The sequence below is a fragment of the Oncorhynchus keta genome, chromosome 8 (assembly GCF_023373465.1).
Source record: "Oncorhynchus keta strain PuntledgeMale-10-30-2019 chromosome 8, Oket_V2, whole genome shotgun sequence".
In the NCBI taxonomy this organism is placed as follows: Eukaryota; Metazoa; Chordata; class Actinopteri; order Salmoniformes; family Salmonidae; genus Oncorhynchus; species Oncorhynchus keta.
Window position 1 is genome coordinate 44,291,838 of NC_068428.1, and position 25,026 is coordinate 44,316,863.

The following is a 25,026-nucleotide window of genomic DNA, read 5'->3' on the forward strand; positions in this document are numbered from 1 at the left end:
TAGTTCAGTACATGCAAACAAATAATTAGCATATGTAAATCTGAAATGTCGTAGACTACAAATTGAAAAGAAAAGATCACTGGGGTCATTACGTTAAAAACATGTGTAATTTAACCTATTGAATTAGGCAGGTCTGATGCAGAAAAAGGAAGGAAATGATTGTCTACTTCACCTGCATTTTATTTTTTGTAAATAAAGTTGTGTGTAGTTCCAGTAGTCAGCTACACAGATTTGAATTACCACCAAGCTACTGATAATATAGTTAAATTACTAGTTGAACTATACATAGTTCACTACTCCCCAACACTACGCATGGTATTCAGAGCGATATTGGGTCACAGGGTTATTAACAGAGCTGGGGTTGTGTTGTTACAAAACTGTAATGAGTGCTGGTGTGCTTGACGACGGTGACGGGGTGTGCTTGACGACGGGGACGGGTGCGCTTGACGACGGTGGCGGGTGCGCTTGACGATGGGGACGGGTGCGCTTGACGACGGGGACGGGTGTGCTTGACGATGGGGACGGGTGTGCTTGACGATGGGGACGGGTGTGCTTGGGGACGGGTGTGCTTAACGATGGGGACGGGTGCGCTTGACGATGGGGACGGGTGCGCTTGACGACGGTGACGGGTGGTGACGGGTGGCGGGTGCGCTTGACGATGACGGGTGCGCTTGACGACGGTGGCGGGTGCGCTTGACGATGGGGATGGGTGTGCTTGACGACGGTGACGGGTGCGCTGACGATGGGGGCGGGTGCGCTTGACGATGGGGCGGGTGCGCTTGACGACGATGGGGGCGCTTGGACAGCGGTGGCGGGTGCGCTTGACGATGGGGACAGGTGGCGATGGGGACGGGTGCGCTTGACGATGGTGACGGGTGCGCTTGGACGGTGACGGGTGCGCTTGGTGACGGTGTGCGGTGGGGACGGGTGTGCTTGACGATGGGGACGGGTGCGCTTGACGGACGGGTGCGCTTGACGACGGTGACGGGTGCACGAACGGTGGCGGTGCGCTTGGCGACGGTGACGGGTGCGCTGGCGGGTGGCGGTGCGCTTGACGGTGACGGCGCTTGAGCGATGGTGGCGGGTGCGCTTGGCGACGGTGACGGGTGCGCTTGACGCGGTGACGGTGACGATGGTGCTGCGCTTGACGACGGTGGCGGGTGCGCTTGACGACGGTGACGGGTGCGCGGGATGATCAGCAGCCTGATGACCTAGAGGCCCGGAGAGGGAGAATACGTGACAATTAACGGCTAGAAGGAAGGTTTATTATGACAAACCAGTGATAGAAAACTGAGTCCGAAATAATTGGATAACAAGGTTTAATTATGAACGGAAAGGTCAACATGAACAGACAGATGCGAGCAGCAACCGGTTGAAGAGCTCTTAGTTTTACTTGTATTTAAGAGCAGTTGGAGGCCTCAGAAGGAGTGTTGTAAATGGCATCGAAGCTCGTCTGGAGGTTAGTTAACACAGTGTCCAAAGAAGGTCCAGAAGTATACAGAATGGTGTCGTCTGCGTAGAGGTGGATCAGAGAATCACCAGCAGCAAGAGCGACATCATTGATATATACAGAGGAAAGAGTTGGACAGATAATTGAACCCTGTGGCACCCCCATAGAGACTGCCAGAGGTCCGGACAACAGGCCTCCGATTTGACACACTGAACTCTATCTGAGAAGTAATTGGTGAACCAGTCGAGGCAGTCATTCGAGAAGCCAAGGCTATTGAGTCTGCGGTGATTAAGTCGAAAGCTTTGGCCAGGTCGATGAAGATGGCTGCACAGTACTGTCTTTTATCGATGGCCGTGATGATATCGTTTAGGACCTTGAGCATGGCTGAGGTGCACCCATGACCAGCTCGGAAACCAGATTGCACAGCGGAGAAGATACAGTGGGATTCGAAATGGTCGGTGATTTGTTTGTTAACTTGGCTTTCGAAGATTTTAGAAAAGCAGGGTAGGATGGATATAGGTCTATAGCAGTTTGGGTCTAGAGTGTCTCCCCCTTTGAAGAGAGGGATGACCGCGGCAGCTTTCCAATCTTTGGGGATCTCAGACGACATGAAAGAGAGGTTGAATAGGCTAGTAATAGAGGTTGCAACAATTTGGTGGATAATTTTAGAAAGAGAGGGTCCAGATTGTCTAGCCCAGTTGATTTGTAGGGATCCAGATTTTGCATCTCTTTCACCCAAATCCAGAACTGTCTGGATTTGGGTGAAGAGGAAGCAGGGGGTGTGGGGGCTTGGACAAGTTGCTGCAGGGGGTGCTGAGATGTTGGCCAGGGTTGGGTTAGCCAAGTGGAAAGCATGGCCAGCCGTAGCAAAATGCTTATCCTCAGTGCAGTGGGCAGCTGGGAGGAGGTGCTCTTATTCTCCATGGACTTTACTGTGTCCCAGAACTTTTTGGAATTAATGCTACAGGATGCAAATTTCTGTTTGAAAAAGCTAGCCTTAGCTTTCCTAATTGACTGAGTAGATTGGTTCCTGAATGAACTATCATGGTCCATACACACCAAGACATTTGCGAAGAGTGCATGACAACAACTTTTCCCCCTCCGGAGACTGATTGGCATGGGGCCCCAGATCCTCAAATGTTCTACAGATTCACCATCGAGAGCATCCTGACCGGTTGCATCACCGCCTGGTATGGAAACTGCTTGGCATCTGACTGTAAGGCGCTACAGATGGTAGTGTGAACGGCCCAGTACATCGCTGGGGCCAAGAATCCTGCCGTCCAGGACCTACTGTATATACAATAGGCTGTGTCAGAGGAAGACCACAACATTTTTTCAAAGACTCCAGTCACCCAAGTCATAGGCTGTTCTCTCTGCTACCGTACAGCAAGCAGTACCAGAGCACCAAGTCTAGGTCCAAAAGGCTCCTTAACAGCTTCTACCCCCCAAGCCATAAGACTGCTGAACAATTAATCAAATGGCCACCCGGACTCCTCTGTTTTTACACTGCTGCTACAAGCTGTTTATTATCTATTTATAGTCACTTTACAAATGGCCTCGACTACCCTGTACCCCAGCACATTGACCCGGTACCGGCACCCCTGTATATAGCTGTATATAGCCTCCACATTGACCCGGTGTACCGACCCGCACCCCCCCTGTATATAGCCTCCACATTGACCCGGTACCGGCACCCCTGTATATAGCCTCCACATTGACCCGGTCCACCGGCACCCCTGTATATAGCCTCCACATTGACCCGGTACCGGCACCCCCTGCCTATATAGCCTCCACATTGACCCGGGCACCCCTGTATATAGCCTCCACATTGCACCCCTGGTACCCCTGTATATAGCCTCCACATTGACCCGGTACCGGCACCCCCTGTATATAGCCTCCACATTGACCCGGTACCGGCACCACCTGTATATAGCCTCCACATTGACCCGGTACCGGCACCCCTGTATATAGCCTCCACATTGACCCGGTACCGGCACCCCCTGTATATAGCCCCCTGTATATAGCCACATTGACCCGGTACCGGCACCCCCTGTATATAGCCTCCACATTGACTAGGTACTGGTACCCCCTGACCCGGTACCGCACCCCCTATATAGCCTCCACATTGACCCGGTACCGGTACCCCTGTATATAGCCTCCACATTGACCCGGTGTATATAGCCTCCACATTGACCCGCACCCCCCCTGTATATAGCCTCCACATTGACCCGGTACCGCCTCCACATTGCACCCCTGTATACCCGGTAGCCTCCTCCACATTGACCCGGTACCGCACCCCCTGTACCCCCTGACCCGGGCACTATAGCACCCCTGTATATAGCCTCCACATTGACCCTGTACAGCCTCCACATTGACCCGGTACCCCCCCTGTATATAGGTACCGGCACCCCTGTATATAGCCTTTTTATTATTAATAATACATTTTCTTGTGTTACTTTTTTTTATTTTATAATATTTTTTTACAGTAAATATTTTCTTAACTCTATTTCTTGAACTGCATTGTTCGTTAAGGGCTTATATATAAGTCTTCACCTTCTGCATGTAACAAATATTTTTTTTTTTGATATGATACCAGGCTGGCGCTGTTAACGTTGGAATAAATGATTCGGGAGACAGGCGCAGGAATGCGTAATAGGGGTTTTAGGCGTGCCCTGTAAATACACGGGGCGAAGACCAAACAAACACTTTACAAAAACACAGGGTTGAAACCCAAACAAAAGAGCGAGAGTACCTCAAATAAATAACACCCGCACAATGATTTAACACATGGAACGAGACCCGTAATCAATCATCTGCACAATCCACAAGGTCACGAAAGCCCAAAACACACAGCACAGGTACTCACACGCAACACTGGACATTGTAACAATAATCGACAGACAACGGAAACCAAGGGGCACACTTATACAAATACTAATCAGTGGAAACAGGGGACAGGTGTAGGTGATGAAAGATCCGTAGGGATCCGTGACAGGTAGCCCTAGTAGTGAGAGGCAGCCGGGCCGAGGCAGAGGCACACTCTTATTGTCTGCATCGAGGGGTTAGTCCGACCTGCTATATAAACAATACCCACAGATTCTCCCCATCAGCACTCGCTAATCACATGAGGTTCATTTCTGAGCTTCATTTGTTCTGGCCCGCGGTTAAAGCTACGGCTGGCCAGCGCCCTTCTTGTTGGGGTGGGAGGGACATCAGACTGGTGAAGGAAACATGAGAGCGGGTGGTTAGATGGAAACCGGTGGGGTGGTTGGGGTAAATCATAGGGTGGTTATGACAGAACAAAAGCGTATCTGTGGAAGGCCTAGTTTATTTTTTTGATGGACACACAGCTATGTTGTTCAAGGGGGGTTATAGGCCCACTGATGTACAAACAGCTATGTTGTTCAAGGGGGGTTATAGGCTTACTGACAGACACACAGCTATGTTGTTAAAGGTGGGTTATAGGCTTATTGGTGGAAGGCTACCAATAAATTGACACGTGATCTGGCTCCACATAACTAGACAGTATTTAACTGTCTGTCTGTCTGTCGGCTGGTTGGCTGGTGCCATGACATGTTCATAGTGGTGTATATTTACAATGACTGTGATGTGGTTTATTGTTTGGGGGCGGTACCTGAAATGGCAGCTTGTTCCCTAAATAGTGCACTACTTTAGACCATATGGAGCCCTATGGAGCCCTATGAAGCCCTATGGAGCCCTATGGAGCCCTATGAAACCCTATGGAGTCATATGGAACCCTATGAAGCCCTATGGAGCCCTATGAAGCCCTATAGAGTCATATGGAGCCCTATGAAACCCTATGGCGTCATATGGAGCCCTATGAAACCCTATGGAGCCCTATGGAGCCCTATGGAGCCCTATGAAGCCCAATGGAGCCCTATGAAGCCCAAATGGCCCCCATGGAGCCCTGTGAAGCCCTATGAAGCCATTTGGAGCCATATGAAAACCTATAGAGCCATATGAAGCCCTTTGGAGTCCTATGAAGCCCTATGAAGCCCTATAGAGCCATATGAAGCCCTATAATGAGTCGTATGAAGCCCTATGAAGCCCTATAGAGCCATATGAAGCCCGTTGGAGTCCTATGAAGCCCTATAGAGCCATATGAAGCCCCATAGAGCCATATGAAGCCCTATAGAGCCATATGAAGCCCGTTGGAGTCCTATGAAGCCCTATAGAGCCATATGAAGCCCCATAGAGCCATATGAAGCCATGAGGAGCCCTATGAAGCCCTTTGGAGTCCTATGAAGCCCTATAGAGCCATATGAAAACCCTTTGGAGCCATATGGAGCCCTATGAAGCCCTTTGGAGCCCCATGAAGCCCTATAGAGCCATATGAAGCCCTTTGGAGCCATATGGAGCCCTATGAAGCCATATAGAGCCATATGAAGCCCTTTGGAGCCCTATGAAGCCCCATTGAGTCCATTGGTGCCAGAGGGGCCATTTGAGACACAACCAGGATTGGTTCTTCACACAACTGAGTGTTACAGAGAAATTGGAAATAAACTACCCAAATGAGCTTTTCATATTAAACCATATACAGTATGACAGTAGTATTGAAAAATTGTGTTGAGTTGAATTACAGCCACAAGTGCCGCAGGTCCACATACTTCTACCGGTCAACATTACGCGTAAACCCATAACACTTCCAAGGAAACTGTAACAGGAAAGGACTAAGCTACTCTGCCACCTAAAAAAAATCTATTGACTAGATTTCCCCCCTGTATTTCCATTGGCCCTTCACTGCAGGAGCAACAACACAAGCAGGAAGTGACTTGGGATGTTCGGAAAGCATTTAGTAGATCAATAACCTGGGACAAAGCAGATATAGAGAGGGGGAGAGAACAGACAGAGAGAGAGTGAGAGAGAGAGAGAAGAGAGAGAGAGAGAGATTTCACTTTCTTTGAGAGAGAGAGAGAGAGAGAGACAGAAGAGAGAGAGAATGTCTTCTGTATTTTGTTTATTGTTCATTTCACTTTCTTTGGCAATGTCAACACATTTCCCATGCCAATAAAACCCCATTGAATTGAGAGAGAGAGAGACAGAGAAACAGAGAGAGAGACAGAGACAGAGAGAGAAGAGAAGAGAGACAGAGACAGAGACAGAGAGAGAGAGAGACAGAGAGAGAGAGAGAGAGAGAGAGAGAGAGAGAGAGAGAGAGAGAGAGAGACAGAGAGACAGAGACAGAGACAGAGAGAGAGAGAGAGAGAGAGAGAGAGAGAGAGAGAGAGAGAGAGAGAGAGAGAGAGAGAGAGAGAGAGAGAGAGAGAGAGAGAGAGAGAGACAGAGACAGAGACAGAGACAGAGACAGAGACAGAGACAGAGACAGAGACAGAGAGAGAGAGAGAGAGAGAGAGAGAGAGAGAGAGAGAGAGAGACAGAGAGAGAGAGAGAGAGAGAGAGAGAGAGAGAGAGAGAGAGAGAGAGAGAGAGAGAGACAGAGAGAGAGAGAGAGAGAGAGAGAGAGAGAGAGAGAGAGAGAGAGAGAGAGAGAGAGAGAGAGAGAGAGAGAGAGAGAGAGAGACAAATGGGATGTGGACTCACCCTCTTTGAGCATGCCTACTTTGAGACACTTCATGAAACGACAAGCCTGGCAGGATTTGCGTCTCCTCTTGGTGATCTCACACTCGTTTGTTGCTGGACAGCTGTACTCTATGTTCCCTGGGGAAGAAGGAGAGGATAGAGGAGACCATGGATAACACTCAGAGATCATTCTGTTCTTCTAAACTATTTATTAGATCCCCTCATATCCTGCTGCATTAGTCTCTCATATCCTGCTGCATCAGTCTCTCATATCTTGCTGCATCAGTCTCTCATATCCGGCTGCATCAGTCTCTCATATCCTGCTGCATCAGTCTCTTATATCCTGCTGCATTAGTCTCTCATATCCTGCTGCATCAGTCTCTCATATCCTGCTGCATCAGTCTCTCATATCCTGCTGCATTAGTCTCTCATATCCTGCTGCATCAGTCTCTCATATCCTGCTGCATCAGTCTCTCATATCTTGCTGCATCAGTCTCTCATATCCTGCTGCATCAGTCTCTCATATCCTGCTGCATCAGTCTCTCATATCCTGCTGCATCAGTCTCTCATATCCTGCTGCATCAGTCTCTCATATCCTGCTGCATCAGTCTCTCATATCCTGCTGCATTAGTCTCTCATATCCTGCTGCATCAGTCTCTCATATCCGCCTGCATCAGTCTCTCATATCCTGCTGCATCAGTCTCTCATATCTTGCAGCATCAGTCTCTCATATCCTGCTGCATTAGTCTCTCATATCCTGCTGCATCAGTCTCTCATATCCTGCTGCATCAGTCTCTCATATCTTGCTGCATCAGTCTCTCATATCCTGCTGCATCAGTCTCTCATATCCTGCTGCATCAGTCTCTCATATCTTGCTGCATCAGTCTCTCATATCCGGCTGCATCAGTCTCTCATATCCTGCCTCATCAGTCTCTCATATCCGGCTGCATTAGTCTCTCATATCCTGCTGCATCAGTCTCTCATATCCTGCTGCATCAGTCTCTCATATCCTGCTGCATCAGTCTCTCATATCTTGCTGCATCAGTCTCTCATATCCGGCTGCATCAGTCTCTCATATCCTGCCTCATCAGTCTCTCATATCCTGCCTCATCAGTCTCTCATATCCTGCTGCATCAGTCTCTCATATCCGGCTGCATCAGTCTCTCATATCCTGCCTCATCAGTCTCTCATATCTGGCTGCATCAGTCTCTCATATCCTGCTGCATCAGTCTCTCATATCCTGCTGCATCAGTCTCTCATATCTTGCTGCATCAGTCTCTCATATCCTGCTGCATCAGTCTCTCATATCCGCCTGCATCAGTCTCTCATATCCTGCTGCATCAGTCTCTCATATCCTGCTGCATCAGTCTCTCATATCCTGCTGCATCAGTCTCTCATATCCTGCTGCATCAGTCTCTCATATCCGGCTGCATCAGTCTCTCATATCCGGCTGCATCAGTCTCTCATATCCGGCTGCATTAGTCTCTCATATCCTGCTGCATCAGTCTCTCATATCCTGCTGCATCAGTCTCTCATATCCTGCTGCATCAGTCTCTCATATCCTGCTGCATCAGTCTCTCATATCCGGCTGCATTAGTCTCTCATATCCTGCTGCATCAGTCTCTCATATCCTGCTGCATCAGTCTCTCATATCCTGCTGCATCAGTCTCTCATATCCGGCTGCATCAGTCTCTCATATCCGGCTGCATTAGTCTCTCATATCCTGCTGCATTAGTCTCTCATATCCTGCTGCATCAGTCTCTCATATCCGGCTGCATCAGTCTCTCATTTCCTGCTGCATCAGTCTCTCATATCCGGCTGCATTAGTCTCTCATATCCTGCTGCATTAGTCTCTCATATCCTGCTGCATCAGTCTCTCATATCCTGCTGCATCAGTCTCTCATTTCCGGCTGCATTAGTCTCTCATAATTCCATCCTCAACCCCCTTCTCTATATTATTGACTTGAACCTTCCTGTCTCTCCTCCTCCTGAACATTTTCTGACCGGCATGGTACTGACACACATAAACACATTCAAACACGCACAGACGCTTACCCCTCTACCAAGGTGACCTAAAATGACAAACTCCTGAAGGAGAGAAGAGGGTAGTGGCATTTTGATGGGGCACGTAAAAAGCTCCTCCGTCCCTCCGTCCCCCCTCCATCCCCCCTCCATCTCTCCATCCTCCCTCCATCCCCCCACCACCCCCTCCATCTCTCCATCCCCCACCCCCTCCGTCCCCCCTCCATCCTCCCATCCCCCTCCATCCCCCAATCCCCCTCCATCCCTCGGTCCCTCCGTCCCCCCCGCCTCCATCCCTCCATCCCCCTCCATCCCACTTCCATTCCTCCATCCCTCAATCCCTCCACCCCCTCCATCCATCCCTCCACTCCCCCATCCCCCCCTCCATCCCTCCCCTCCATCCCTCCCTCCCCCTCCATCCCTCCACTCCCCCATCCCCCTCCAACCCTCCATCCCCCTCCCCCTCCATCCCTCCTCCATCCCTCCCCCTCCATCCCTCCATCCCCCCCCTCCATCCCTCCATCCCTCCCCCTCCATCCCTCTCCATCCCTCCTCCCTCCATCCCTCCCCCTCCATCCCTCCATCCCTCCATCCCTCCATCCCTCCCCCTCCATCCCTCCATCCCCCCTCCATCCCTCCATCCCTCCATCCCTCCCCTCCATCCCTCCCCTCCATCCATCCCTCCATCCTCCCCCTTCCATCCTTTTGCCCTTCCTCCACTCCATCCCAGATAAATGAGCTCCATTAATGCAGAGGAGCAGATTTTCAACTCAACATCCCTACCCCTCCCATCCCCGGGTTCCCGTCCAGATCATTTCATCCTGTAGCTGTGTTTCATATACTGTAGCTGTGTTTCCCTCCCCCTCCATCCCTCTGTGTTTCATACCTGTGTTTCTCCATACTGTCCCTGTGTTTCATCCCTGTAGCTGTGTTTCATACTGTAGCTCATATCCTGTACCCTCTCCATCCCTACCTGTGTTTCCTCTGTGTTTCATCCCTCTGTGTTTCATATACTGTAGCTGTGTTTCATCCCTCCCCATATACTCCATCCCTCCATCCCTCCCCCTATACCTGTGTTTCCTCTGTGTTTCATCCCTGTGTTTCATATACTGTAGCTGTGTTAATGCAGAGGTAGCTGTGTTTCAACTATACCTAGCTGTGTTTCATCCTGTAGCTGTGTTTCATATACTGTAGCTGTGTTTCATATACTGTAGCTGTGTTTCATACTGTAGCTGTGTTTCATATACTGTAGCTGTGTTTCATATATGTACTGTGTTTCAGCTGTGTTTGTTTTCATATACTGTAGCTGTGTTTCATATACTGTAGCTGTGTTTCATATACTGTAGCTGTGTTTCATATACTGTAGCTGTGTTTCATATACTGTAGCTGTGTTTCATATACTGTAGCTGTGTTTCATATACTGTAGCTGTGTTTCATATACTGTATGTGTTTCATATACTGTAGCTGTGTTTCATATACTGTAGCTGTGTTTCATCCTGTGTTTCATATGCTGTAGCTGTGTTTCATATACTGTAGCTGTGTTTCATATACTGTAGCTGTGTTTCATCTGTAGCTGTGTTTCATATACTGTAGCTGTGTTTCATATACTGTAGCTGTGTTTCATATACTGTAGCTGTGTTTCATATACTGTAGCTGTTCATATACTGTCTGTGTTTCATATACTGTAGCTGTGTTTCATATACTGTAGCTGTGTTTCATATACTGTAGCTGTGTTTCATATACTGTAGCTGTGTTTCATATACTGTAGCTGTGTTTCATATACTGTAGCTGTGTTTCATATACTGTAGCTGTGTTTCATATTTCTGTGTTTCATATACTGTAGCTGTGTTTCATATACTGTAGCTGTGTTTCATATACTGTATGTATATACTGTAGCTGTGTTTCATATACTGTAGCTGTGTTTCATATACTGTAGCTGTGTTTCATATACTGTAGCTGTGTTTCATATACTGTAGCTGTGTTTCATATACTGTAGCTGTGTTTCATATACTGTAGCTGTGTTTCATATACTGTAGCTGTGTTTCATATACTGTAGCTGTGTTTCATATACTGTAGCTGTGTTTCATATACTGTAGCTGTGTTTCATATACTGTAGCTGTGTTTCATATACTGTAGCTGTGTTTCATATACTGTAGCTGTGTTTCATATACTGTAGCTGTGTTTCATATACTGTGTTTTTCATACTACTGTAGCTGTGTTTCATATACTGTAGCTGTGTTTCATATACTGTAGCTGTGTTTCATATACTGTAGCTGTGTTTCATATACTGTAGCTGTGTTTCATATACTGTAGCTGTGTTTCATATACTGTGTTTCAGCTGTGTTTCATATACTGTAGCTGTGTTTCATATACTGTAGCTGTGTTTCATATACTGTAGCTGTGTTTCATATACTGTAGCTGTGTTTCATATACTGTAGCTGTGTTTCATATACTGTAGCTGTGTTTCATATACTGTAGCTGTGTTTCATATACTGTAGCTGTGTTTCATATACTGTAGCTGTGTTTCATATACTGTAGCTGTGTTTCATATACTGTAGCTGTGTTTCATATACTGTAGCTGTGTTTCATATACTGTAGCTGTGTTTCATATACTGTAGCTGTGTTTCATATACTGTAGCTGTGTTTCATATACTGTAGCTGTGTTTCATATACTGTAGCTGTGTTTCATATACTGTAGCTGTGTTTCATATACTGTAGCTGTGTTTCATATACTGTATATACTGTAGCTGTGTTTCATATACTGTAGCTGTGTTTCATATACTGTAGCTGTGTTTCATATAGCTGTATATACTGTGTTTTCATATACTGTAGCTGTGTTTCATATACTGTAGCTGTGTTTCATATACTGTAGCTGTGTTTCATATACTGTATATACTCTAGCTGTGCTGTGTTTCATATATATACTGTAGCTGTGTTTCATATACTGTAGCTGTGTTTCATATACTGTAGCTGTGTTTCATATACTGTAGCTGTGTTTCATATACTGCTGTGTTTCATATACTGCTGTGTTTCATAGCTGTGTTTCATATACTGTAGCTGTGTTTCATATACTGTAGCTGTGTTTCATATACTGTAGCTGTGTTTCATATACTGTAGCTGTGTTTCATATACTGTAGCTGTGTTTCACTGTAGCTGTGTTTCATATACTGTAGCTGTGTTTCATATACTGTAGCTGTGTTTCATATACTGTAGCTGTGTTTCATATACTGTAGCTGTGTTTCATATACTGTAGCTGTGTTTCATATACTGTAGCTGTGTTTCATATACTGTAGCTGTGTTTCATATACTCTAGCTGTGTTTCATATACTGTAGCTGTGTTTCATATACTGTAGCTGTGTTTCATATACTGTAGCTGTGTTTCATATACTGTAGCTGTGTTTCATATACTGTAGCTGTGTTTCATATACTGTAGCTGTGTTTCATATACTGTAGCTGTGTTCTAGCTGTGTGTGTTTCATATACTGTAGCTGTGTTTCATATACTGTAGCTGTGTTTCATATACTGTAGCTGTGTTTCATATACTCTAGCTGTGTTTCATATACTGTAGCTGTGTTTCATATACTGTAGCTGTGTTTCATATACTGTAGCTGTGTTTCATATACTGTAGCTGTGTTTCATATACTCTAGCTGTGTTTCATATACTGTAGCTGTGTTTCATATACTGTAGCTGTGTTTCATATACTGTAGCTGTGTTTCATATACTCTAGCTGTGTTTCATATACTGTAGCTGTGTTTCATATACTGTAGCTGTGTTTATACTGTATGTGTTTCATACTGTAGCTGTGTTTCATATACTGTAGCTGTGTTTCATATACTGTAGCTGTGTTTCATATACTGTAGCTGTGTTTCATATACTGTAGCTGTGTTTCATATACTGTAGCTGTGTTTCATATACTGTAGCTGTGTTTCATATACTGTAGCTGTGTTTCATATACTGTAGCTGTGTTTCATATACTGTAGCTGTGTTTCATATACTGTAGCTGTGTTTCATATACTGTATATACTGTAGCTGTGTTTCATATACTGCTAGTAGCTGTTTTCATATACTGTAGCTGTGTTTCATATACTGTAGCTGTGTTTCATATACTGTAGCTGTGTTTCATATACTGTAGCTGTGTTTCATATACTGTAGCTGTGTTTCATATACTGTAGCTGTGTTTCATATACTGTAGCTGTGTTTCATATACTGTAGCTGTGTTTCATATACTGTAGCTGTGTTTCATATACTGTAGCTGTGTTTCATATACTGTAGCTGTGTTTCATATACTGTAGCTGTGTTTCAGCTATACTGTAGCTGTGTTTCATATACTGTAGCTGTGTTTCATATACTGTAGCTGTGTTTCATATACTGTAGCTGTGTTTCATATACTGTAGCTGTGTTTCATATACTGTAGCTGTGTTTCATATACTGTAGCTGTGTTTCATATACTGTAGCTGTGTTTCATATACTGTAGCTGTGTTTCATATACTGTAGCTGTGTTTCATATACTGTAGCTGTGTTTCATATACTGTAGCTGTGTTTCATATACTGTAGCTGTGTTTCATATAGCTGTGTTTCATATACTGTAGCTGTGTTTCATATACTGTAGCTGTGTTTCATATACTGTAGCTGTGTTTCATATACTGTAGCTGTGTTTCATATACTGTAGCTGTGTTTCATATACTGTAGCTGTGTTTCATATACTGTAGCTGTGTTTCATATACTGTAGCTGTGTTTCATATACTGTAGCTGTGTTTCATATACTGTAGCTGTGTTTCATATACTGTAGCTGTGTTTCATATACTGTAGCTGTGTTTCATATACTGTAGCTGTGTTTCATATAGCTGTATATACTGTAGCTGTGTTTCATATACTGTGTTTCATATACTGCTGTGTTTCATATACTGTAGCTGTGTTTCATATACTGTAGCTGTGTTTCATATACTGTAGTTTCATATACTGTAGCTGTGTTTCATATACTGTAGCTGTGTTTCATATACTGTAGCTGTGTTTCATATACTGTAGCTGTGTTTCATATACTGTAGCTGTGTTTCATATACTGTAGCTGTGTTTCATATACTGTAGCTGTGTTTCATATACTGTAGCTGTGTTTCATATACTGTAGCTGTGTTTCATATACTGTAGCTGTGTTTCATATACTGTAGCTGTGTTTCATATACTGTAGCTGTGTTTCATATACTCTAGCTGTGTTTCATATACTGCTGTGTTTCATATACTGTAGCTGTGTTTCATATACTGTAGCTGTGTTTCATATACTGTAGCTGTGTTTCAGTAGCTGTGTTTCATATACTGTAGCTGTGTTTCATATACTCTAGCTGTGTTTCATATACTGTAGCTGTGTTTCATATACTGTAGCTGTGTTTCATATACTGTAGCTGTGTTTCATATACTCTAGCTGTGTTTCATATACTGCTGTGTTTCATATACTGTGTGTTTCATATACTGTAGCTGTGTTTCATATACTGTAGCTGTGTTTCATATACTGTAGCTGTGTTTCATATACTGTAGCTGTGTTTCATATACTGTAGCTGTGTTTCATATACTGTAGCTGTGTTTCATATACTGTATATACTGCTGTGTTTCATATACTGTAGCTGTGTTTCATATACTGTAGCTGTGTTTCATATACTGTAGCTGTGTTTCATATACTGTAGCTGTGTTTCATATACTGTAGCTGTGTTTCATATACTGTAGCTGTGTTTCATATACTGTAGCTGTGTTTCATATACTGTAGCTGTGTTTCATATACTGTAGCTGTGTTTCATATACTGTAGCTGTGTTTCATATACTGTAGCTGTGTTTCATATACTGTAGCTGTGTTTCATATACTGTAGCTGTGTTTCATATACTGTAGCTGTGTTTCATATACTGTAGCTGTGTTTCATATACTGTAGCTGTGTTTCATATACTGTAGCTGTGTTTCATATACTGTAGCTGTGTTTCATATACTCTAGCTGTGTTTCATATACTGTAGCTGTGTTTCATATACTGTAGCTGTGTTTCATATACTGTAGCTGTGTTTCATATACTGTAGCTGTGTTTCATATACTGTAGCTGTGTTTCATATACTCTAGCTGTGTTTCATATACTGTAGCTGTGTTTCATATACTGTAGCTGTGTTTCATATACTGTAGCTGTGTTTCATATACTGTAGCTGTGTTTCATATACTGTAGCTGTGTTTCATATACTGTAGCTGTGTTTCATATACTGTAGCTGTGTTTCATATACTGTATACTGTAGCTGTGTTTCATATACTGTAGCTGTGTTTCATATACTCTAGCTGTGTTTCATATACTGTAGCTGTGTTTCATATACTGTAGCTGTGTTTCATATACTGTAGCTGTGTTTCATATACTGTAGCTGTGTTTCATATACTGTAGCTGTGTTTCATATACTGTAGCTGTGTTTCATATACTGTAGCTGTGTTTCATATACTGTAGCTGTGTTTCATATACTGTAGCTGTGTTTCATATACTGTAGCTGTGTTTCATATACTGTAGCTGTGTTTCATATATATACTGTAGCTGTGTTTCATATACTGTAGCTGTGTTTCATATACTGTAGCTGTGTTTCATATACTGTAGCTGTGTTTCATATACTGTAGCTGTGTTTCATATACTGTAGCTGTGTTTCATATACTGTAGCTGTGTTTCATATACTGTAGCTGTGTTTCATATACTGTAGCTGTGTTTCATATACTGTAGCTGTGTTTCATATACTGTAGCTGTGTTTCATATACTGTAGCTGTGTTTCATATACTGTAGCTGTGTTTCATATACTGTAGCTGTGTTTCATATACTGTAGCTGTGTTTCAGCTGTGTTTTCATATACTGTAGCTGTGTTTCATATACTGTAGCTGTGTTTTTTCATATACTGTAGCTGTGTTTCATATACTGTAGCTGTGTTTCATATACTCTAGCTGTGTTTCATATACTGTAGCTGTGTTTCATATACTGTAGCTGTGTTTCATATACTGTAGCTGTGTTTCATATACTGTAGCTGTGTTTCATATACTGCTGTGTTTCATATACTGTAGCTGTGTTTCATATACTGTGTGTTTCAGCTGTGTTTCATATACTGTAGCTGTGTTTCATATACTGTAGCTGTGTTTCATATACTGTAGCTGTGTTTCATATACTGTAGCTGTGTTTCATATACTGTAGCTGTGTTTCATATAGCTGTGTTTCATATACTCTAGCTGTGTTTATACTGTAGCTGTGTTTCATATACTGTAGCTGTGTTTCATATACTCTAGCTGTGTTTCATATACTGTAGCTGTGTTTCATATACTGTAGCTGTGTTTCATATACTGTGTTTCATATACTGCTGTGTTTCATATACTGTATATACTGTAGCTGTGTTTCATATACTGTAGCTGTGTTTCATATACTGTAGCTGTGTTTCATATACTGTAGCTGTGTTTCATATACTGTAGCTGTGTTTCATATACTGTAGCTGTGTTTCATATACTGTAGCTGTGTTTCATATACTGTAGCTGTGTTTCATATACTGTAGCTGTGTTTCATATACTCTAGCTGTGTTTCATATACTGTAGCTGTGTTTCATATACTGTAGCTGTGTTTCATATACTCTGTAGCTGTGTTTCATATACTGTAGCTGTGTTTCATATACTGTAGCTGTGTTTCATATACTCTAGCTGTGTTTCATATACTGTAGCTGTGTTTCATATACTGTAGCTGTGTTTCATATACTGTAGCTGTGTTTCATATACTGTAGCTGTGTTTCATATACTGTAGCTGTGTTTCATATACTGTAGCTGTGTTTCATATACTGTAGCTGTGTTTCATATACTGTAGCTGTGTTTCATATACTGTAGCTGTGTTTCATATACTGTAGCTGTGTTTCATATACTCTAGCTGTGTTTCATATACTGTAGCTGTGTTTCATATACTGTAGCTGTGTTTCATATACTCTAGCTGTGTTTCATATACTGTAGCTGTGTTTCATATACTGTAGCTGTGTTTCATATACTGTAGCTGTGTTTCATATACTGTAGCTGTGTTTCATATACTGTAGCTGTGTTTCATATACTGTAGCTGTGTTTCATATACTGTAGCTGTGTTTCATATACTCTAGCTGTGTTTCATATACTGTAGCTGTGTTTCATATACTGTAGCTGTGTTTCATATACTGTAGCTGTGTTTCATATACTGTAGCTGTGTTTCATATACTGTAGCTGTGTTTCATATACTGTAGCTGTGTTTCATATACTGTAGCTGTGTTTCATATACTGTAGCTGTGTTTCATATACTGCTGTGTTTCATATACTGTAGCTGTGTTTCATATACTGTAGCTGTGTTTCATATACTGTAGCTGTGTTTCATATACTGTAGCTGTGTTTCATATACTGTAGCTGTGTTTCATATACTCTAGCTGTGTTTCATATACTGTAGCTGTGTTTCATATACTGTAGCTGTGTTTCATATACTGTAGCTGTGTTTCATATACTGTAGCTGTGTTTCATATACTGTAGCTGTGTTTCATATACTGTGGCTGTGTTTCATATACTGTAGCTGTGTTTCATATACTCTAGCTGTGTTTCATATACTGTAGCTGTGTTTCATATACTGTAGCTGTGTTTCATATACTCTGTAGCTGTGTTTCATATACTGTAGCTGTGTTTCATATACTGTAGCTGTGTTTCATATACTGTAGCTGTGTTTCATATACTGTAGCTGTGTTTCATATACTGTAGCTGTGTTTCATATACTGTAGCTGTGTTTCATATACTGTAGCTGTGTTTCATATACTGTGGCTGTGTTTCATATACTCTAGCTGTGTTTCATATACTGTAGCTGTGTTTCATATACTGTAGCTGTGTTTCATATACTGTAGCTGTGTTTCATATACTGTAGCTGTGTTTCATATACTGTGTTTTTCATATACTGTAGCTGTGTTTCATATACTGTAGCTGTGTTTCATATACTCTAGCTGTGTTTCATATACTCTAGCTGTGTTTCATATACTGTAGCTGTGTTTCATATACTGTAGCTGTGTTTCATATACTGTAGCTGTGTTTCATATACTGTAGCTGTGTTTCATATACTGTAGCTGTGTTTCATATACTGTAGCTGTGTTTCATATACTGTAGCTGTGTTTCATATACTGTAGCTGTGTTTCATATACTGTAGCTGTGTTTCATATACTGTAGCTGTGTTTCATATACTGTAGCTGTGTTTCATATAGCTGTGTTTCATATACTCTAGCTGTGTTTCATATACTGTAGCTGTGTTTCATATACTGTAGCTGTGTTTCATATACTGTAGCTGTGTTTCATATACTGTAGCTGTGTTTCATATACTGTAGCTGTGTTTCATATACTGTAGCTGTGTTTCATATACTCTAGCTGTGTTTCATATACTCTAGCTGTGTTTCATATACTGTAGCTGTGTTTCATATACTGTAGCTGTGTTTCATATACTGTAGCTGTGTTTCATATACTGTAGCTTGTTTCATATACTGTAGCTGTGTTTCATATACTGTAGCTGTGTTTCATATACTGTAGCTGTGTTTCATATACTGTAGCTGTGTTTCATATACTCTAGCTGTGTTTCATATACTGTAGCTGTGTTTCATATACTGTAGCTGTGTTTCATATACTGTAGCTGTGTTTCATATACTGTAGCTGTGTTTCATATACTGTAGCTGTGTTTCATACTGTAGCTGTGTTTCATATACTGTAGCTGTGTTTCATATACTGTAGCTGTGTTTCATATACTGTAGCTGTGTTTCATATACTGTAGCTGTGTTTCATATACTGTAGCTGTGTTTCATATACTGTAGCTGTGTTTCATATACTGTAGCTGTGTTTCATATACTGTAGCTGTGTTTCATATACTGTAGCTGTGTTTCATATAGCTGTGTTTCAGCTGTGTTTTCATATACTGTAGCTGTGTTTCATATACTGTAGCTGTGTTTCATATACTGTAGCTGTGTTTCATATACTGTAGCTGTGTTTCATATACTGTAGCTGTGTTTCATATACTGTAGCTGTGTTTCATATACTGTAGCTGTGTTTCATATACTGTAGCTGTGTTTCATATACTGTGGCTGTGTTTCATATACTGTAGCTGTGTTTCATATACTGTGGCTGTGTTTCTAGCTGTGTTTCATATACTGTAGTAGCTGTGTTTCATATACTGTGGCTGTGTTTCATATACTGTAGCTGTGTTTCATATACTGTAGCTGTGTTTCATATACTGTAGCTGTGTTTCATATACTGTAGCTGTGTTTCATATACTGTAGCTGTGTTTCATATACTGTAGCTGTGTTTCATATACTGTAGCTGTGTTTCATATACTGTAGCTGTGTTTCATATACTGTAGCTGTGTTTCATATACTGTAGCTGTGTTTCATATACTGTAGCTGTGTTTCATATACTGTAGCTGTGTTTCATATACTGTAGCTGTGTTTCATATACTGTAGCTGTGTGTGTTTCATATACTGTAGCTGTGTTTCATATACTGTAGCTGTGTTTCATATACTGTGTGTTTCAGGCTGTGTTTCATATACTGTGTGTTTCATATGCTGTGTTTTTCATATACTGTAGCTGTGTTTCATATACTGTAGCTGTGTTTCATATACTGTAGCTGTGTTTCATATACTGTGTGTTTCATATACTGCTGTGTTTCATATACTGTAGCTGTGTTTCATATACTGTAGCTGTGTTTCATATACTGTAGCTGTGTTTCATATACTGTAGCTGTTTCATATCATATGCTGCTGTTTTTCATATACTGTAGCTGTGTTTCATATACTGTAGCTGTGTTTCATATACTGTAGCTGTGTTTCATATACTGTAGCTGTGTTTCATATACTGTAGCTGTGTTTCATATACTGTAGCTGTGTTTCATATACTGTAGCTGTGTTTCATATACTGTAGCTGTGTTTCATATACTCTAGCTGTGTTTCATATACTGTAGCTGTGTTTCATATACTGTAGCTGTGTTTCATATACTGTAGCTGTGTTTCATATACTGTAGCTGTGTTTCATATACTGTAGCTGTGTTTCATATACTGTAGCTGTGTTTCATATACTGTAGCTGTGTTTCATATACTGTAGCTGTGTTTCATATACTGTAGCTGTGTTTCATATACTGTAGCTGTGTTTCATACTGTAGCTGTGTTTCATATACTGTAGCTGTGTTTCATATACTGTAGCTGTGTTTCATATACTGTAGCTGTGTTTCATATACTGTAGCTGTGTTTCATACTGTAGCTGTGTTTCATATAGCTGTGTTTCATATACTGTAGCTGTGTTTCATATACTGTGGCTGTGTTTCATATACTGTGGCTGTGTTTTCATATGCTGGCTGTGCTGCTGTGTTTCATATACTGTGGCTGTGTTTCATATACTGTGGCTGTGTTTCATATATCTCAGCTGTGTTTCATATACTGTGGCTGTGTTTCATATACTGTGGCTGTGTTTCATATGCTGTAGCTGTGTTTCATATACTGTGGCTGTGTTTCATATGCTGTGTGTTTCATATGCTCTGGCTGTGTTTCATGTCTTTGTGTTTTCATGTACATGGCTGTGTTTCATATACTGTGGCTGTGTTTCATATACGTGGCTGTGTTTCATAGCTGTGGCTGTGTTTCATATCTGTGGCTGTGTTTCATGTCTCTAGCTGTGTTCAGCTGTGTTTCATATCGCTCTGGCTAATGTTTCTTATCATGATGGCTGGTTTCATGTTATGCGTAGCTGTGTTTCATATACTGTAGCTGTGTTTCATATACTGTAGCTGTGTTTCATATACTGTGGCTGTGTTTCATATATACTCTGGCTGGTTTCATATATGTGTGTGTTTCATATGCTGTAGCTGTGTTTCATATCTCTAGCTGTATTTCATATGCTGTGGCTGTGTTTCATATGCTGTGGCTGTGTTTCATATACTGTGGCTGTGTTTTATATACTGCTAGGCTGTGTTTCATAGGTTGTTTCATATACTGTGGCTGTGTTCAGCTGTGTGTTCATATACTGTAGCTGTGTTCTCATATACTGTAGCTGTGTTTCATATACTGTAGCTGTGTTTCATATACTGTAGCTGTGTTTCATATAATTGTATATGCTGTGGCTTTCATATACTGTAGCTGTGTTTCATATACTGTAGCTGTGTTTCATATGTGTGTGTGTTTCATATACTGTGGCTGTGTTTCATATGCTGTAGCTGTGTTTCCATATACTGTAGCTGTGTTTCATACTGTGGCTGTGTTTCATATAATGTAGCTGTGTTTCATATACTGTAGCTGTGTTTCATATACTCTGGCTGTGTTTCATATGCACTGTGGCTGTGTTTCATATGCTGTGGCTGTGTTTCATATACTGTGGCTGTGTTTCATATGCTGTAGCTGTGTTTCATATACTGTGGCTGTGTTTCATATACTGTAGCTGTGTTTCATATACTGTAGCTGTGTTTCATATCTGTGGCTGTGTTTCCATAACATACTGTGGCTGTGTTTCATATACTGTGGCTGTGTTTCATATACTGTTTCATATACTGTGGCTGTGTTTCATATATGTGGCTGTGTTTCATATACTGTGGCTGTGTTTCATATACTGTGGCTGTGTTTCATGTCACTGGCTGTGTTTCATATACTGTGGCTGTGTTTCATATGTCTGTGGCGTGTTTCATATGTGGCTGTGCTGTGTTCATATACTGTGGCTGTGTTTCATATACTGTGGCTGTGTTTCATACTCTGTGCTGTGTTTCATATGCTGTGGCTGTGTTTCATGTGCTGTGGCTGTGTTTCATATACTGTAGCTGTGTTTCATGGCTCTGTGGCTGTGTTTCATATACTGTGGCTGTGTTTCATATACTGTGGCTGTGTTTCATATACTGTGGCTGTGTTTCATATACTGTGGCTGTGTTTCATATACTGTGGCTGTGTTTCATATACTGTAGCTGTGTTTCATATGCTGTCGGCTGTGTTTCATATACTGTAGCTGTGTTTCATATACTGTAGCTGTGTTTCATATACTGTAGCTGTGTTTCATATACTGTGGCTGTGTTTCATATACTGTGGCTGTGTTTCATATCTCTGGCTGTGTTTCATATACTGTGGCTGTGTTTCATATACTGTAGCTGTTTCATATGTTTCATATACTGTGGCTGTGTTTCATATACTGTGGCTGTGTTTCATATGCTGTGGCTGTGTTTCATATGCACTGGCTGTGTTTCATATACTGTAAGCTGTGTTTCATATATGTGGCTGTGTTTCATATACTGTGGCTGTGTTTCATATACTGTAGCTGTGTTTCATATACTGTAGCTGTGTTTCATATACTGTGGCTGTGTTTCATATACTGTGGCTGTGTTTCATATGCTGTGGCTGTGTTTCATATACTCTAGCTGTGTTTCATATACTGTAGCTGTGTTTTCATATGTGGCTGTGTTTCATATACTGTGGCTGTGTTTCATAGCTATGTTTCTGTAGCTGTGTTTCATATACTGTAGCTGTGTTTCATATACTGTGGCTGTGTTTCATATACTGTAGCTGTCTTTCATATACTGTAGCTGTGTTTCATATACTGTGGCTGTGTTTCATATACTGTAGCTGTGTTTCATACTGTGGCTGTGTTTCATATACTGTGGCTGTGTTTCATATGTTTCACTGTGGCTGTGTTTCATATGCATGGCTGTGTTTATTGCTGTGTTTCATATGCTGTTTCATGCTGTGTTTCATATGCTGTAGCTGTGTTTCATATGCTGTGGCTACTGTAGCTGTGTTTCATATACTGTGGCTGTGTTTCATATGCTGTAGCTGTGTTTTTCATATACTGTAGCTGTGTTTCATATACTGTAGCTGTGTTTTTCATATGGCTGTGTTTCATATACTGTTTGTTTCATATGCTGGCTGTGTTTCATATATACTCTATTTGTGTTTCATATACTGTAGCTGTGTTTCATATACTGTGGCTGTGTTTCATATATACTGTAGCTGTGCTCATATACTGTAGCTGTGTTTCATATACTGTAGCTGTGTTTCATATACTGTAGCTGTGTTTCATATACTGTAGCTGTGTTTCATATACTGTAGCTGTGTTTCATATACTGTGGCTGTTTAGCTGTGTTTCATATACTGTAGCTGTGTTTCATATACTGTAGCTGTGTTTCATATACTGTAGCTGTGTTTCATATACTCTGGCTGTGTTTCATATACTGTAGCTGTGTTTCATATACTGTAGCTGTGTTTCATATACTGTAGCTGTGTTTCATATACTGTAGCTGTGTTTCATATGTAGCTGTGTTTCATATACTGTGTTTTTCATATACTGTAGCTGTGTTTCATATACTGTAGCTGTGTTTCATATACTGCTGTGTTTCATATACTGTAGCTGTGTTTCATATACTGTGGCTGTGTTTCATATACTGTAGCTGTTTTCATATACTGTAGCTGTGTTTCATATGTGTGTGTTTCATACTGTAGCTGTGTTTCATATACTGTAGCTGTGTTTCATATACTGTAGCTGTGTTTCATATACTGTGTTTTCATATACTGTGGCTATTGCATGTGTTTCATATACTGTAGCTGTGTTTCATATACTGTAGCTGTGTTTCATATACTGTGGCTGTGTTTCATATGCTGTAGCTGTGTTTCATATACTGTGGCTGTGTTTCATACTGTAGCTGTGTTTCATATACTGTAGCTGTGTTTCATATACTGTAGCTGTGTTTCATATACTGTAGCTGTGTTTCATATACTGTAGCTGTGTTTCATATACTGTAGCTGTGTTTCATATGCTGTGGCTGTGTTTCATATACTGTCAGCTGTGTTTCTGTGTGTTTCATATATGTAGCTGTGTTTCATATACTGTGGCTGTGTTTCATATACTGTAGCTGTGTTTCATATACTGTAGCTGTGTTTCATATACTGCTGTTTTCATATACTGTGTTTCATATACTGCTGTGTTTCATATACTGTGTTTCATATACTGCTGTGTTTCATATACTGTAGCTGTGTTTCATATACTGTAGCTGTGTTTCATATACTGTAGCTGTGTTTCATATACTGTAGCTGTGTTTCATATACTGTAGCTGTGTTTCATATACTGTGTTTCATGCTGTGTTTCATACTGTGGCTGTGTTTCATATACTGTGGCTGTGTTTCATATACTGTGTGCTGTGTTTCATATACTGTAGCTGTGTTTCATATACTGTAGCTGTGTTTCATATACTGTAGCTGTTTCACTATAGCTGTGTTTCATATACTGTGTGTGTTTCATATGCTGGCTGTGTTTCATATGCTGTGGCTGTGTTCATATATGCTGTGTTTCATATACTGTAGCTGTGTTTCATATACTCTAGCTGTGTTTTCATATACTGTAGCTGTGTTTCATATACTGTAGCTGTGTTTCATATACTGTAGCTGTGTTTCATATACTCTGGCTGTGTTTCCATATACTGCTGTGTTTCATATACTGTAGCTGTGTTTCATATACTGTAGCTGTGTTTCATATACTGTAGCTGTGTTTCATATACTGTAGCTGTGTTTCATATACTCTAGCTGTGTTTCATATACTGTAGCTGTGTTTCATATACTGTAGCTGTGTTTCATATACTGTAGCTGTGTTTCATATACTGTAGCTGTGTTTCATATACTGTAGCTGTGTTTCATATACTCTAGCTGTGTTTCATATACTGTAGCTGTGTTTCATATACTGTAGCTGTGTTTCATATACTGTAGCTGTGTTTCATATACTCTAGCTGTGTTTCATATGATTGTAGCTGTGTTTTATATACTGTAGCTGTGTTTCATATACTGTAGCTGTGTTTCATATACTGTAGCTGTGTTTCATATACTGCAGGCTGTAATTTATATATTCTTAGCTGTGTTTTTATATACTTGTAGTTGTAGCCATATACTGTAGCTGTGTTTCATATACTGTAGTTGCTCATACTATGTTTCATACTGTAGCTGTGTTTCATATAATGTAGTTGTGTTTCATATACTGTAGCATGCTAAAACAAA

General features: G+C 41.6%; 1 protein-coding gene across 2 annotated transcripts in view; it reads right to left on the reverse strand.

Moving 5' to 3' along the window:
• The window catches only part of LOC118381769 (steroid hormone receptor ERR2), a 127,453-nt gene that overhangs the window by 45,974 nt on the left and 56,453 nt on the right, over positions 1 to 25,026 (reverse strand). For both annotated transcript variants that reach the window (XM_052524392.1, XM_052524391.1), the window contains one exon: positions 7,013 to 7,129. In XM_052524392.1, coding sequence (XP_052380352.1) covers positions 7,013 to 7,129 — 117 coding nt within the window. The remainder of the gene's footprint in view (positions 1 to 7,012; positions 7,130 to 25,026) is intronic.